General features: G+C 40.5%; 1 protein-coding gene across 2 annotated transcripts; it reads right to left on the bottom strand.

Annotated features, from left to right (window-relative positions):
• Window positions 1-1,762: 1,762 nt before the first annotated feature.
• LOC133142517 (uncharacterized) lies at window positions 1,763-16,219 on the bottom strand. 2 transcript variants are annotated; one of them, XM_061263785.1, is made up of 4 exons: window positions 16,130-16,219; window positions 11,074-11,125; window positions 6,342-6,395; window positions 1,763-3,510 (listed from the first exon to the last, which is right to left on the bottom strand). In XM_061263785.1, the coding sequence occupies exons 3-4, from the start codon at window positions 6,352-6,354 to the stop codon at window positions 3,068-3,070; spliced, it is 456 nt and encodes a 151-aa protein (XP_061119769.1). In that variant the 5' UTR covers window positions 6,355-6,395; window positions 11,074-11,125; window positions 16,130-16,219; the 3' UTR covers window positions 1,763-3,067. The 2 variants fall into 2 exon arrangements, with proteins under 2 accessions (XP_061119769.1, XP_061119768.1); XM_061263784.1 differs by lacking the exon at window positions 16,130-16,219 and adding an exon at window positions 15,893-16,051.
• Between the last annotated feature and the right edge of the window lie 369 nt (window positions 16,220-16,588).

A 16,588-nucleotide genomic window follows, 5' to 3' on the forward strand; every position in this document is an offset into this window, starting at 1 on the left:
ACAGGCACGAGACGAGACGGCTTGAAGAAGGCGTGTCGCTCTCATTCGGGCCGCCGAGGGACGGGGTACGGGCGGTATATCTAATACGACTACCTCCAATTGAATCAGACGAGGTACAATTGGCTACCAAATTGGGAGAAAAAGGGAAAAATCTGAAAAAAAAAAGAAAAAAGAAGTGGTCTTCATGGAAGAAACAAGGCCAAGGCCAAGCCTCGGAGTTCTCCGCCGAACTGAGAGCAGATATTGAGTAATGGTGGCGCAGGTAAGAGTCGAGTGTAATCACTCCCGAGGTTCGCGTATGTTTCATATATTCACGTATGTTTCATATGTTATTCATTAGCTGATCTAGACTCTCCGCATAGCGGTAATTACTATTTAACCCTACTAATATTCTTCCAGCAACACCAGAAGGACAAGCACGCAAACCCCTTCTGCCCTCGCTAAATTCCGTCATTGGGTAAGCGTGGGGTTTTACATTATCATTGTTTGAAATCAAGATAGTCAAAATCACCAATACGAAATAGCAATAAGATTTACAATATTGCACAATTGAATTCCTTTCTGAATGTTTCCACATTAGGTTGCACTTGTTGGCCAGCCTCTGCCATTGCAAGACCATGTGTAGTGGTTAAGGTGCATGTCTGGGACCCGCAAGGTCGGTGGTTCGATCGCCGGTGTAACCACAATAAGATCCCTCGAGCGAGGCTCTTAACCTTGCATTGCTCCAGGGGAGGATTTGATAAAAGCGTCAGCCAAATGAAATGGAATGAAATGTAGTGATTTGTCCTCTTCTGCCTCTTCCTGTTTTGTGACCTTCTCCTAACCATACCACCATGCATCCTTACTCCTCTTCCTCTTCCTCTTGGATGAGCAGGCACTTGCCTCTGTTCAATGTTTCCCTGAGCAAACATACTGGGGTCCGTCAGTGTTGAGCTGCTATGGATGAAAGCAGGTTGTGTTGCACAACTGCACATCTGCATATAGACTCATTCACTGTTGCTGACATTCTGCCATGGTTACAAGTAAAGAGGGAAATAAAAAAAATAGAAAATTAAGTAGGAACATCTGTTGTTTCGCGCTATCCATGCCCTGTTGTATTTTTTTATTTTTATTTTTGGTCTGATTCCTCACTCTAAGACAGTCTTGTCTTTGGGCTGCCGCCTGAGTCTACTTGGTTTCTAGCTCACCTCTCCCCTAAAACTCCTCCTGGTATTGGAGCTTTTCGGAGGTAGAGTGTCATTTTTTCATTTGCTTTTATTTCTCCTTTGTTCCTCCGGAATTGTAGGTTTCACTAGTGCTGAAATGACTCTTATATGACGGGATGGAATTGAGTGAGTCACAAGTGTCTACCCTACCTTTTTAAAATGTGTCAGCAGTTCTAAAATAAAATCCCCTTATCCTTGGCAGTCAAAATGGTTCGATTTTGGATTTGGTTGATTCCACTGAATCATTAATAAAGCACATATTTTAGCATTTTTTGTGCATATGTAAGAAGGTTGCCAATAATTCTGGAGCTCACTGTAGGCCTTGCATGAATTGTTACCAACCCTACGTTTAGGCTGCTGGCTAGCCATCTTTCTAACAAAATCATGCTTACAGCTACTGTATAACTCATAAATATTAAGTTTGTCAACTGGCCTTGCATTTCTTATTTTTGTCACTTTCATTACGGCACATGAAACCTGAGACCAGTGCATTCAAGGAAGGAGTACAAACACAAATCATGTTTCTGCAATATCCAAAATGTCAAGAAGCCCAGAAATTGTACAATGAAAAATGTTTATTGGTTCACAAAATATAGCTCATATGGCATTAACTGTGTAATTTGTCCAAAGTATTAATATGTGCCCACTTATACTAACATGCAGAGAGAAGCTGTCTACCAGAGGACATTTCCACTGAACTGTAGCAACATGGGCAAATATGTGTCATAGGGCATGAATACCAGTAAGATAAGATAATCAGAAACATTTGTTTCAAATATCATCATGAGCTTGCAGAAAAACAGGAGCACACCTAACCACGAAAGAGGGGGCCACACTGGATTGACCCCAGAGCTTAGAACTGTTTCTCTTGGTGCATGTGTTGGCTGCTGACTGGAGGGAGATAGGGACTGCCCCACTCTCCCCCAGCAACAGAATGTGTATATAAGCTGTAACAAAGTATAAGGCACTGCTCTCCGCTTTGGAAGCGCTGGACCTGATATGCATATTAAATAAAGCTGTTGACTCTCACTTGTGCAGAGCTGTTATTGTGTTGGAGATTTGTATCCAACATTACCCTGTTCGGTAAGTCAATGAAGTCACATACTGGAAAGCAAAAACCCAAGCATTTTGTATGCACTCATTAGGCTATGTCTTTTTTGAATCAAATACTATTGCATACGCTGTAATAAAATAGCTTATGAAATAAATAATTGGCTATTGCCAGCAAATTTAATGGCAGTCCATACAATAATATGTACAGGGCAATTCAAAATGAAAGTGTGTTGGAATTGTGTTGGAACCATAGCATAAAGAAGCTTTCCTAAAAAGTTTCTTTAATGTTCTTTATGGTATGACGTTTCTGTTGGAAATATTAAGGATTCTGTAACAAAGTGATGTGTTGTGTTAGATGCAACTGTTATGATGACAAATAGGTCATCATAATCTTACAAAATGATATGCTTCAAAATAGCTTAAACCTGTACAATCAAACGGAAAGAAAGCCATTAAATAATATCATAAAATTAATTAAATTGAAAAAAAATTCAATGGCACCAGTGCCTTGACAACTTCAATACAATAACAATAACTGTAATAATAATAATAATAATAATAATAATAATAATAGTAATAATAATAATAGTAATAATAATAATAATAATAATAATAATAATAATAACAAGAACGTCCATTGTGCGTTCAAAAATATAAATGACAGAACATAGAGGAACAAGGATCATGCACACTACCAACAATATGCTTTTCATATCAAAATATTAAAATAGAAGCAATAGATTTCTTCCCAACTACATCACCAGAAGTAATTTGCCTCCATCGTGAGGAGTGCTATGTTAGGGGCGCGTTCAGTGGTCGGCGTCGGAGAATTTCAGCAGCGTGAGGAAGCTGGAGAGGGGATTAGCGTGGTAGTCCATCAGGTGCCGGTGACTGGCGTTTACAGCGATGTGATCCCCCGCTTCTGCCTGGAGCAGGACGGACTGGCTGAGCGTGACGTCGGCCTCCCTCGAGCCCCAGCAGTGCGTGTGGAACGCGGAGGAGAACTCCACCGTGCTCTGCCTCGGCTCCTGCTCCTGGCAGCGCAGCAGGACCCGGAACTCCAGGGCCAGAGTGCCGTTCCCGGGGCCCGCCGCGGCCGCGCTCAGCTGGTACACGGCCTGGAAGAAGAGCAGGTACAGCCCCGACTCGTGCACCCGGATCCACCGCTCGTCCTCCACCAGGGCGGCCGGCTGCGAGTTATGCACGCTGGCCCAGCGAATCTGCCCCATCGTCTGCTCCTTGCAGGCGGTCGCTGTTCCAATCAGAGGGAGAGGAGAAGAGAGAGGTACAATAAGTCATTTTGGACTCCTGACGGTCAAGAGAGGAATTGCAGCAACAAACACGCTCAAACCGCAGCCCTGTTTATCCCTGCCCCTTCTCTGTGAAAGCACTGACGTTGAAACGGCATTGGCTGAATGCTCGAGCTTGAATTATTGTATAGCTCTACAATGTTTTGGTAGAGTGCCGGCCCGTCAACATGTCAGTGAGCCTTTTTTCAATGATAGGAAGGGATTTAAGATGGTCTTGTAACAATATTTTAACACAAAAATCTAACCTATTGTACCTTTAACTTGATATGCGGAGTGCTTATTTACATTGTGAGTCTAGGAAGAAACTATTCAGCCCATATCGAACATATCTGACAAGTATAGGCTATTCAGCCCAAATATAACATTAGCGTATGTCAAGTACAGGCTATCACTAGGTTGTCATCATCTGTGAATTCAAATTGATAAGAAAAGGGGAAAGAAAATTGAAAAGAAAAATAAATATATGTTGTAGAATGTCAACCCATACTTATCTTTTACCATGAACTATAATGCAGCATTTTGCAGGTTATATCTGCAATGTAAAAACTGCATTCATAGGAAAATAACACAACAAGATAAGCTTTCCGTCATGTTCTCCTCGATCTGCGATGTCTGGCGGTGTGACTGCCGTGGTCGTGCGTTCCCACGGCCGACACAGGACAGTGCAGACGAGCGTGTACGCATGATGTCACCACAGTCTATGAGCCAAGCTTACACAGACATGAGTCAGAGGAAGACTCTGCATGTCTAGCTTCAGCTAAGCAAGCAGACTGCTGCCGACCGATCAACCAGTGAGGTTCTCTAGAGAGCGGCGAGATGCGGGTGCCAGCCGACAGAACCCTCCCTGACTCTCAGTGATGCCATCACCAATGACAGTAGTGTGCAGTGATGATTATACACCACCACGTTTGTCTAAAAGGGGTCCTAATATAGTACTTCTTTAAAAATTAAAGTTTAAAGTTTTTTGGTGAAAACGTATTGAACAATACTATTGTAGGCAATGAGAAAAAAAACATCATTCCCACAATTGCATTGGGGTAAAGGTATGGCTAATAAACAGAAACACCCAAAACATCTTTTTTTTTTTTTTTTTTAAAAAGAAAAGTTTTTTTACTTTTGCATAGCATGAATGCATGTTTGAAGGCTCAGTCCATGATTGTTGATGCTAAACAATTCGTTTAAACTGGTTTGAAGCAACATTATTCTGCAAAATTACTTCTGATGGTAAGGTGTTCCAGTATTTAAGGTAACACAAACTTTGAGCAGTGTCACAGTGTTAAACATAATGGCACGACGGAAGGAGCACTCTGTTTACTTATTTTCATCTACATGAACCAATATTACATGAAATAAATACTTGAATAGTACTTGGTTTCTGATTTATGTTCATGGTGTTAAGTGTATAATCATCACTGCGATTCACTAGAACTTCGCCTTAACCAGAGGGGCCACTCAGTGGCCAGTTTCAACCATAATTTGACTGCAAAAAGTTTCTATTTCTAGCACATTCCCTTGTATAAGCTCATCTGAAACGGGCAGAAATGAGAAACTGTATTTTAGCTCTCTCCCAGACCAAAGCTTGCATTTGGCATCAGCTTGATAGCTTATACCTCCACTTGGATACTGAATTTATAGTAAGTAGTAGTAATAGTAGTAGTTATATATTAGTTATCAGTCCACTATTTTTACAGAATGAATGCGCATAGAAATAATGAATAACAATGTTGACTGAAAGGTGTAGGCTGAAGCTTTAGTTTATTACACCTACCCTTTACACATAACATATTCACATATTCAACCCTTTCACTACTAGGTTTAGGCAATATGAAAACCAAACATAATAGAAACAAAAACATTTTGCGTTTCCTCACAGTGAAAGTGTTGATGGGCCCAGGTTGGTTTCTGATCTGATACTGAGGTGGGGTAAAAAAAAGTGCAACGCACCACAAGATAAATCACACCATGAACTGAGAAAGTCCAGCAGAGGGCGCTGTAACATCTATCCGAGGGCCATGAAGGGAGCCTGAAGGACAGCCTGTAGCATAGTGGTTAAGGTAAATGAATCTGACAATAGATTAATCTACAAGTCCTAATCTTTGTTATAATATTCTTACAACAAATGAATGTACATGCTTACGGTACATTCATTAATTCATCCATCATCTTAACCCGCTTATCCTGAACAGGGTCGCAGGGGGGCTGGAGCCTATCCCAGCATACATTGGGTGAAAGGCAGGAACACACCCTGGACAGGTCGCGAGTCCATCGCAGGGCACACACATCATTCACTCACACACTCATACCTACGGGCAATTTAGACTCTCCAATCAGCCTAACCTGCATGTCTTTGGACTGTGGGAGGAAACCGGAGTACCTGGAGGAAACCCACGCAGACATGGGGAGAACATGCAAACTCCACACAGAGAGGCCCCGGCTTACAGTACATAAGAACAATAAACAACTTACACAGCCAAACAAAAGGAGCAATAATACAATCCAATTGTTCTTCAGGTAATTGAGATACTGTGTGAGTGCACAAGTTGAGACCCCCCCCAAATCCCCTGGTCGTCAGTCACTCATGTTTGATTGATTGATTGACGGATTGTTTTATTTGTTTATTGATTGAGCCATTTTGATAATTGAAATACAATGAAATGGCACACATCCACTGTAAAAAAAAGCACTGCCTTAAAATTTAATGTGGACTTGAGAAGTGTTTTACACTACTAACATGTTGACATGTGCGGGGCTAGACAGAAAATGAGGCTCTTACCTTTAAGGATCATGGAGGCTTTTGAACTTGAAAACAGGCCAGCCAACTCGGTAGCTGTAGATGCACACACAAAAACACACACATTACCTATATTATATAGGGCGGCCTGTAGCGTAGTGGTTAAGGTAAATGACTGGGACACGCAAGGTCGGTGGTTCTAATCCCGGTGTAGCCACAATAAGATCCGCACAGCCGTTGGGCCCTTGAGCAAAGGCCCTTAACCCTGCATTGCTCCAGGGGAGGACTATCTCCTGCTTAGTCTAATCAACTGTATGTCGCTCTGGATAAGAGCATCTGCTAAATGCCTGTAATGTAATGTAATGTAATGTAATGTAATGTATTACGCCTATTATAACTGGTATATGCAGCATTTCCAAGTGGGATTCTTAAAATGAATGGAAGGAGCAAATACGCATAAATAAAATGCATTGCAATGCATGGAACAAGAAACTACAGGTGTGATTTGGTAGCACTGTATCATGTTGAGGAACGGGGATTTCCACTACATTAACCACAATGCAAAGCTGCATCTGAACTTCAGCTAAATTTGTTAGACACAAGGTGGCACTGTCCACACTTCACTGACATTAAATGAATGCTTCGTCCCAAACTTACTCTAAAAGTGGTGAACATGCATGGCACTGAACTTAAGAAACTTACAGGGCAGTCTGTAAGTATTTGGATAGTGACACATTTAATAGTTGATAGTTGAATAGTTGAATTAAAACATCACAATTTGCCTTCAGTCTGGTCTTCAGCAAGTGAAATGGAAGCTCAATTGGATTGAGGTCAGGTGGCTGACTTGGCCAGAACATTCCACTTTTTGGCCCAAAAAACTCCTTGGTTGCTTTGGGTGTATGTTCTGGATCATCGTCCAGCCGCATGATGAAGCGTCGTCCAATAGGTTTTGATGCATTTGCTCGGATCTGTGTAGATAAGACATGTACTTCCTGCATTCATCCTGCTGCTACCGTCAGCAGTAACATCATCAGCGAACACAAGTGAGCCAGTTCCAGCAATACGTGCCCAAGCCGTCACATCCACTATGTTTCACAAACGGGGGGAGGTACTTCGGATCATGATCTGTTCCTTTTTTTTCTATCCACTCTGTTCTTTCCAACACTCGGGTCGTTTCAGAACTCCGTTTTTTTTTTATGTACGTTCTTGCAAACTGTAACCTGGAAATTTAAATTCTTGAGACTTGCCAGGGGGTCTGCATCATGTGGTGAGCCCTCTGAGGTTATGCTGGTGTAGTCTTCTCTTGATGGTCGTCTCTGACACATCTACACCTTATTCACCATTTGAAGGATTCTTCTGGCATCCACTGCACTGTTCTTCCGTGGTTTACCAGGTTGTTTGCCATTGCTGTGCTCACCAGCATGTTCTTGCTTCTTCAAATGTACCAAACAGTTCATTTAGACACACCTAATTTGGCTATGTGTCTGATTTATTCTGATGTTTCAGCCTAATGATGAAAACCTACTTGGTAGCCTATGCAAGAACAGAAATTGTGCATATTTGAAAAAATTATGGATTTTTATTAATTCACTCATGTGGGGAAAAAGGAACAAATACCTATGCAATGTACATAGATTATGTGAATATTTCACGTTTTCATGAGGAGAAAATTAATTATTCTTAGATACTTAGAGTGCTTATCTGTTATATGTGGACCATTTACATAGCATTTGAATAGAAATAATACTGTACATTGTGTTCTATGGTTCTACTGTACACACACACACACACACACACACACATAGCCACACACAACACACACTCACATACACACACACACACACAAACTCACAGCTCCTTGGCAAATGGTTACCTGGGTTACCTACGGCAGCACAGTGGCCAAAAATGTGAGGCAAAATGGTGGCAAACAGATGCTGCCACTCTTTGGCTGGTTAATAAATGGTAACTCTTTACAATAAGGTATGAATTTGTGTAGTTGTTAACTAACTACTACTGAGATATGTATCTGTACAGCTTTGTTAATGTATTTGTACATCATTAATTAATGTCAACTACATTAGTTAATGCCAATTCATCAACCTTATTGTGAAGCATGGCTGAGTAAATTAATCACAGAATGACAGAAAGATCTACATTTAGAAAATGAGAGTGAATTATCACAGAATTACAGATATAAAGATCTACATTTAGAAAATGAGAGTGAATTATCACAGAATGACAGATATAAAGATCTACATTTAGAAAATGAGAGTGAATTATCACAGAATGACAGATATAAAGATCTACATTTAGAAAATGAGAGTGAATTATCACAGAATGACAGATATGAAGATCTACATTGAGAAAATGAGAGTGAATTATCACAGAATGACAGATATGAAGATCTACATTTAGAAAATGAGAGTGAATTATCACAGAATGACAGATATAAAGATCTACATTTAGAAAATGAGAGTGAATTATCACAGAATGACAGATATGAAGATCTACATTGAGAAAATGAGAGTGAATTATCACAGAATGACAGATATGAAGATCTACATTGAGAAAATGAGAGTGAATAATCACAGAATGACAGATGAAATGAGAGTGAATACAGCAGGTAATTATATGTTCATATGTGAACATAAAGGTAAGGAGGCTGCAGTGGAGGGGAATTGTGCAGAAAAACCAGGGAAATTTCTTATTTAATTGTGGACTTTTTCTTCGCAGTTCAGGAAGAGCAACATAACAACAGTCTTTCCATCGCCTCATTACTTTTAATGTGGAAAGGGTTCTCTTACGCATTCTGAAACCACATGTTGAGCACATACAGTACAGAAATGTGTTTGTGTTGTGTGTGTGGTTATACGTGTGGGTGGGTGTGTGTGTGTGTGTGCGCGCAATTTCTGCTGGCAAAGGAAATATACAGGCCACATACTAAAGAAGCAAACTCTCATATGTGTGTGTGTGTGTGTGTGTGTGAGAGAGAGAGAGAGAGAGAGAGAGAGAAAGAGTTACAGGAAAAAATGACTTATAGCACTTCCTCTACAAGCCCACAGCATGAAAGTGCAGTTTGCAAACAAAAAAACTTTTACTTTTCGCTCTCTCTTGCTCACTAGCAATCTGTGAGCCAATCACAACATCAGAAATACTTTACCCTCTTCCCAGCTGCTGAGAGATTAGTATGTAGGGCCTATTGGCACAAGTATTTTATGTGCAACATAAATCCAGTTTCCTGTACAACTAGCTACTGTATATAACTTAACTGTAGATGCTCTGGGTCAGATTCCACCAGCAGGAACACTGGCATGGACACATGGCGGCCTGTAGTGTAGTTATGGTACATGACTGGGACCCGCAAGGTCGGTGGTTCGATCCCCAATGTAGCCACAATAAGATCCACACAGCTGTTGGGCCCCTGAGCAAGGCCCTTAACCCTGCATTGCTCCAGGATTGTCTCCTGCTTGGTCTAATCAACTGTACGTTGCTCCGACTAAGAGCATCTGCCAAATGCCATTAATTAAAGTGGCTTAACATGAGCCACCCAGCAGCCCCTCTGTTTAACCGTGTGACTGATAACTCTGCTCTCTTTCACAATGACTGCCTGACAATGACTACCTGTGGAAGTTACTATTCAGAATGCATTACAGCTATGCCTCACACACATAATATGTCCATCTGCAGCTGAAATTTTTAAAAAGAAAATCTTACAGTACTGTACATGCACACGCATGCACACACACACACACACACACACACACACACACACACACACACAAACAGAACGTCATCTGAAGGCATTGCAATTTTTTATGCACATGGAGTAGGTGTAAAAGGACATTAACCAGTGAATATAGAGATCTATAGCTTTTCTTAGATATCCAGTGAACTAGAATATAGAGTGAACTAGAACAAGCATCACAGCTGACCAAATCAGGGTATCAAATAGGGGTATCTCTCAGGTGTGTTAGGTGAAAGAAAACCATTAATATCACCTCATTCCTATAAATTCATTCAGAAATTAAATTTATTCATTAGAAAAAAGTTATTATAGAATTGAATTGCAGAGTACTTTAAAGGTACAATAGGTAATTTCAGACTTCTAATGGTCAAGAGAGGAATAGCAGAAACAAACACCTTCAAACCACAACACTGTTTATCCCTCCCCCTTCTCTGTGAACACGCTGACGTTGAAACACTGTGGCAATTAGAACTAATTTCCAACCAATGAGCTTGAATGATTGTACAGCTATAGGATGTTTTGATACAGGGTCCGGCCTGTCAACTGCTTATTTTGAAACCCGAATTTAAGGACTAGCAGAGGGTGAGTCAACAGGTCAGTGAGCCTTTTTCAATGATAGGAAGGGATTTACAATGGTCTTGTAACAATGTTTTAACACAGAAATCGTACCCATTCTACCTTTAATATGATTTGCAGATTGTGAATCACATTTCAGATAATTTCTTGAATTGAATTAATGAACTTGTTCGGGAGCAACAGGGCTAAGCCCTAGGTTTTGACCAGTGCTTAAGGTGGGGGGAGAAAAAGATCCAGTACTTTCAGAGCTACCCCTGACCACAGCAGTATTTTACTGTGGGGAGAGTATGGTTGGACAGGGGCAGAAAAGAGTACCGGGAGCTTAAATTAAGTGCTGGTTCACAAGAACCAGTCATGGCACTCCAAAGAGCAAAATGTATGAGCGCCAACACTGTGTACTGGTGAGTACCGGCCCATTTCAAGCACTGGCTCACACTCAGCACTCTGTCCTACCGTTCAGAGGCACAATTCCTTGGGGGCGGGGGGTGTTCAGGTGGGGCCGGCCCTGGAGAAAAGACAGGAGTGGGTGAAAAATGATCAATCAGCCATTTAATAGATAAATCAATCAACAAATCAAACAATCAATGCATCAATTGCGCCAATCAATAAATCAGCAAAATCATGCAATCACTCAAGTCAATCAATCAGTCACTCACTCACTCACTCAACCAATCATCAATCAATCATTCAATTAATCATTCTGTGTTTTTTGCTTAGATACCGTTTACAAGGTATCTGTAAAGTTAAGAACAGCCCTGAACAAAGTACCAATTGTGATGAGAGGGTATAGATGTTGAGTGGGCAGTGGCATAGATTGTACCACCACAACAAAAATCACAATCACAATCACAATCACTTAGCTGATTTAATTGATTTAATTGTTTGGATGAAATTGATTTTTTAAAAATGTTTTTTGTCTTTTAAATAAAGAATACGAGCAAATAATTAATATTTACTGTATACAGCAAGCCATTATTATTACCCCGCAGTGTCTTGTGTACATATACATATTTAGCCCACCCATCTAGCCTACTTTCACAATGACTCATCTGCTTTCCTTCTCTCTTCACTGCACAAACCGTACTTCCGACTTCTCAGGAAGCGTGTCGGGCATCCTGCCTGCTTTATGTGAAACTCATGTTCTCTCTCACATGGTTGATCAGCAGATTTTGCTCCTTTCTCTCTTCACACACATGTTCGGTCCTTGTACCCAAATGTGTTTCTCTCCATAAGCCATGAATGTGTTCATGAGTAATCTCCAGCAGATTACTAACAGATTATTAACAGATCCAGCACATGTGTGTGTGCGTGTGCGTGTGCGTGCGTGAGCGTGTGTGAGTGAGATATAGGTATTTATTTGCCAATTCATGCTGTATTTGTGGTATATTTAGATTCACCACTCCCTCCAAATAAATGTTCATTAATTAATTAATTAATTAATTCATTCATTATCCTAACCCGCTTATCCTGAACAGGGTCGCAGGGGGGCTGGAGCCTATCCCAGCATACATTGGGCGAAAGGCAGGAATACACCCTGGACAGATCACCAGTCCATTGCAGGGCACACACACCATTCACTCACACATTCATACCTATGGGCAATTTAGACTCTCCAATCAGCCTAACCTGCATGTCTTTGGACTGTGGGAGGAAACCGGAGAACCCAGAGGAAACCCACGCAAACACAGGGAGAACATGCAAACTCCACACAGAGAGGCCCCGGCCGACGGGGATTCGAACCCAGGACCTCCTTGCTGTGAGGCGGCAGTGCTACCCACTGCACCATCCGTGCCGCCCCCATATAAATGTAATAGATTATATTTATTATGTATCTCTGCGTGGTAATGAAGGCATCCCCACACTATGGGTAGTAGCTGTTAAAGACCAGAAGCACCAGCTCTGTTCTTCAGTTGGCAGTTGGTAGCAGGAAGTATTAAAATATAAACTCTTGGCAAAGTGGTTTTGTATCAAATATAATTAATAGGCAAGCTGGCATGCAGTGACATATCTTGCAACTAATTATTGGCATCAACTCCAAGTGTTATGTCGCTGTGGCCATAGTAAGCACATATGCATTTATATGCAGGTTATGTCAGTTCTGTCATAATATTTGTATGTCATAGCTATGAATGGAAATAACACGTCACGATAGGTATTATGTCATAGTAGTGACAATGTCATTTCTATTTCATGATGACCACTTAGTCATATTGCAGCTGTTTTGGGATTATTTTGCACCATATATTTGCAAACCATTCTAGTTCAAGTTTAAGACAAGCTCCAAGACAAGTCTCAACATGAATGCTTGGCTTTCCCAAAATATGAACACATTATATCTGCTGTTACATTACAGCTAGATAATTAAAGAACAATTTTAGCTCTTTTTTTCTCACCATGTAATAAACTATGCAGTATTTTACCATGAGATTAATATTTGTTGCATGTAGGCTAGATAGTCTGCTAGCTAGTTAGCTATTTAGTATCTAGCTATCTTGCCAGATACTATAGGCATCTAAATATAACATACAGTGGTATGCAAAAGTTTAGGCACCGCTCTGTGAAATTGCATGTTTTGTTTATTTCATAAGTGAAAAGGCGTTAACACCAAATTTACAGGGAACAAATGCAAACATTACATATTTATGTAAATGTAAATGCACAGACACTTTTTATTTGCTAGCTTTAACAGTAAATGCGTCATGTACAAACATTTGGCCACCTTGTCAGTTTGGACAAGTGTAATACCTAGTAATAAGTAATACCTTGGAATACTTTCAGTCAGGATTTAGAAAACATTACAGCATAGAAAACTGTCCTTCTTAGGGTCACAGATAATTTGTGACTATGTGTCCTCCCCAACAGTGACTTCAGGTATTCTTCCAGGCTCCATACTTGGGCCAATATTGTTTTCAATCTATATGTCAGGATAATCATTTTTCATTGATGATAAGCGCAGACTGAAGACTCATCTCTTCAGGCTACACCTTTCCCTCCCTAACTCACCACCATGATTAGCCTTATATATGCCATAGACTGTCATGGCACTTATATAGTTGTATAGATATTGTTGTTTTTTGTATTAGCTATTGTATTGTTGTACTCGGGGTATTCTAGCTGCCAACTGTGGTATGCTAGTTTGGAAGTTGATGTATTCTTTAAGGGTTCCGATTGTATCTGTATGGTTACACTACGACTCGGAACTGTACTGTCCTCTCAGGTCCTCTTCGCACTTGTACTTGTGTTTGATCTGCACTTCGTTGTACGTCACTCTGGATAAGAGTGTCTGCTAAATGCCTTGTAATGTAATGTAATGTAATGTAATCATTTTAGCAATTTGATGGTGTTGCATGACAAGCTGATGTTCAGAATGGGATTTTCTTCCGCTGAACTCTGATAAAACTGATGTCAATAGATTCAGCCCTAATCCAGTCTCAGATAAAATCCAATCGTCCCTGGGGCCACTTGTTTCGATATTAAGCCCTTATGCAGAACTACAAAGCAAGCCTCATTGGCTGTCTAGGTTAAAAACAAAGGCAATCTATCTGACTCAGTCAAGGCTATTAGACTCTGGAACAGCCTTCCGCTAAACATTATAATGTGCTGGGTCACTGTCTCCTTTTAAGGCCAGTTTATAGTTTGCCTCCATATTTCATTCCTTGACATACTGTATAGACATGTGTCCAAAATAAGTTAAGAGTTTTTTTATCAGCGACGTTCATCTCGCTTTGCTCAGTAATAACCCAGGACAGACAAAGCATTTTGTGGCTAGCACTGCAATTACCAGTTGACTGTAATACTGAAATAGGCAGATAAATGTTTCAGTAAAATTATACTGGTTAAATTTAAAACTATTAGCCCGACTTCAGACATACTACCATCAGTTGAATTGCCGAGAGAATTGATACCTTCTTTATATAACAACAATTGTCATGTAAATAAACTGGTATTGCCACTTGAAAAAGACACATTTAAAAGTGGAACTGTGACATTTTAAGAAGATTTGCATTGCAGCTGCTAAAAATATGAAGAAAACAAAATCAAAGTTCAAAGTACAGTTAGTTTCGAATCGGCTGAAATAAAACTAGCTCACAGCCATATTTGTTTGGTGTCTCGATGATCGCAGAGGAATGTTTTTTTTTGGGTTTTTTTGCATGCTGTCAGATAGGCAATGGCATCAGAAGAGCCTGCAAAGCAATGAGAACATGGAGCGTATCATTGCATTACTCCTGAATGTATAACAACTTTCAGTACAGTAAAGACCTCCACGTCCCCTATCGCAAATAGTCTATTTTAGGATTGTAGTAGCATGTTTACTTGGTGTATGTGGACGTCAGCTATATTTATCAGTTTGTTATGTTTTTACATCCCCGGCTCCGAACTTCCACCTCCCGCTCGCGACTGTCTGTCTGACTGCACGGGGGTGGAACGAACTGCCCGTGGAGGTGAGAACAGCAGAATCTCTTGCCACCTTCAAGCGCAAACTGAAGACGAACCTCTTCAAGCTGGACCTCTCCCGTCCCTCCCTACCTCCCTGTAAACCTTAACTGTTGTCTTTACCTGTGTTATTTACTTGCATGATTTGGATGATACCTTGTTTGGCTAGTGAAGCAGTTCATTAATACTTTTGCGTGTTGAGGTATTATTATTTTTTTTTTTTTAAACTGATGATCAAATAGGCCCTATTCCTTATATTCGTTGTATATGTAGCAGTTGAAATTCTACTTCCCTCTAGGGTCTTTCAGCGCACTTATCCCTGGTTATGGGTATGCACTTTGCACTTCGTTGTACGTCGCTCTGAATAAGAGCGTCTGCCAAATGCTATTAATGTAATGTAATGTAATATAATGTTTCCCCATTAGTACCCATGAATTTATTTATTTATTGATTTTGTGCTTTCGGGTAGCTACCTAGACTCAGAGGCTGTTCCATTGGCTGCTATTAGTTACATTTGTATTCAATTTGAATTAATTATTTGAACGTGTTACTCTTGTAACAGAAGAAAAGTATAATTTTTAAAAATTCACTTCCTGAAATATTGCAGTTCCACTTTAAGTTTTTAAGAGATATAGGCTACTAGAAGTTGGTTAGTCCTTTCTCGCCAACGTGCGGATTTTACTGTGCGTATCTAAGAAAACCCGTAATGATCTTCATTGTTGCGTGTGTAGGCTATTCTATTATTTGCGAAAGCAGTACACCCTTGCTCTTAATATGTACGGTTAATTGCACACCCCAACAATGTTAACCCAACAGTGCCAGTGCCAGTCATTCTTACCTTCAGTTCGGAAAAGACCCCAATTAGAAAACCAGCAGCAGCAGCTAATGCTAGGGCCATTCCAACCAAAACTAGGCGCACCCGAGTAACGGAGAGCTCTGTCCTCATCCCAGAATACGGTATCAGAAGTTGTCGGCAGCACAGTAAGTTTCGAGAGTAGATGTGTGCACCCACTCCTTTGTTAAATATCGGTGAGTCTCCCACACAAGAATATTTCAGAATAGTTTTTTTTTTTACCTTCTCTTCTGCGCATCCGTTCTACTAGGATTTTCCATCATTTTATTGGTTGTATTGGAACCTTTTTTTATGCGTGTACCTTCACGAGGGGGTGTAATGACAAAGCAAAAGTCAGAAGAGCAGTCTGATGAATCAGCCTACCTACATCACGGGATACTATGATTTATAATACAGGAAATTCACAACAAATTACTGGCCATGGCTAGACATTGACATTACCATCGTACTTCTGGTGTGTGGATTTCCAAAGTGCAGAGAAGGCGAGATCCCCCCCCCCCCCCCACACACACACACACACACGCTTGTTTTGCCACCCACATGTTACAAAATAAGGTGTCGCTAAAGCAATCGCATCTTAAAATAGGTCATACGGATGGAACCGTGAGTTTTAACATATCCAGTTATCATAGTGATTGAAAATTGCACTGTGAAAAAAGGAAATAAAAAAAATTATGAATG

The sequence above is a fragment of the Conger conger genome, chromosome 12 (assembly GCF_963514075.1).
Source record: "Conger conger chromosome 12, fConCon1.1, whole genome shotgun sequence".
Classification (NCBI taxonomy): Eukaryota; Metazoa; Chordata; class Actinopteri; order Anguilliformes; family Congridae; genus Conger; species Conger conger.

What these genes read in the sequence shown, in the direction of transcription:
- LOC133142517 (XM_061263784.1), bottom strand. Translation starts at nt 16,000, where the DNA reads ATGAGGACAGAGCTCTCCGTTACTCGGGTGCGCCTAGTTTTGGTTGGA. An exon ending in GGGTCTTTTCCGAACTGAAG is followed by an intron (nt 11,126 to 15,892) that starts GTAAGAATGACT and finishes TCTTTTCTCCAG; the next exon opens with GGCCGGCCCCACCTGAACAC. An exon ending in AGGAATTGTGCCTCTGAACG is followed by an intron (nt 6,396 to 11,073) that starts GTAGGACAGAGT and finishes GTGCATCTACAG; the next exon opens with CTACCGAGTTGGCTGGCCTG.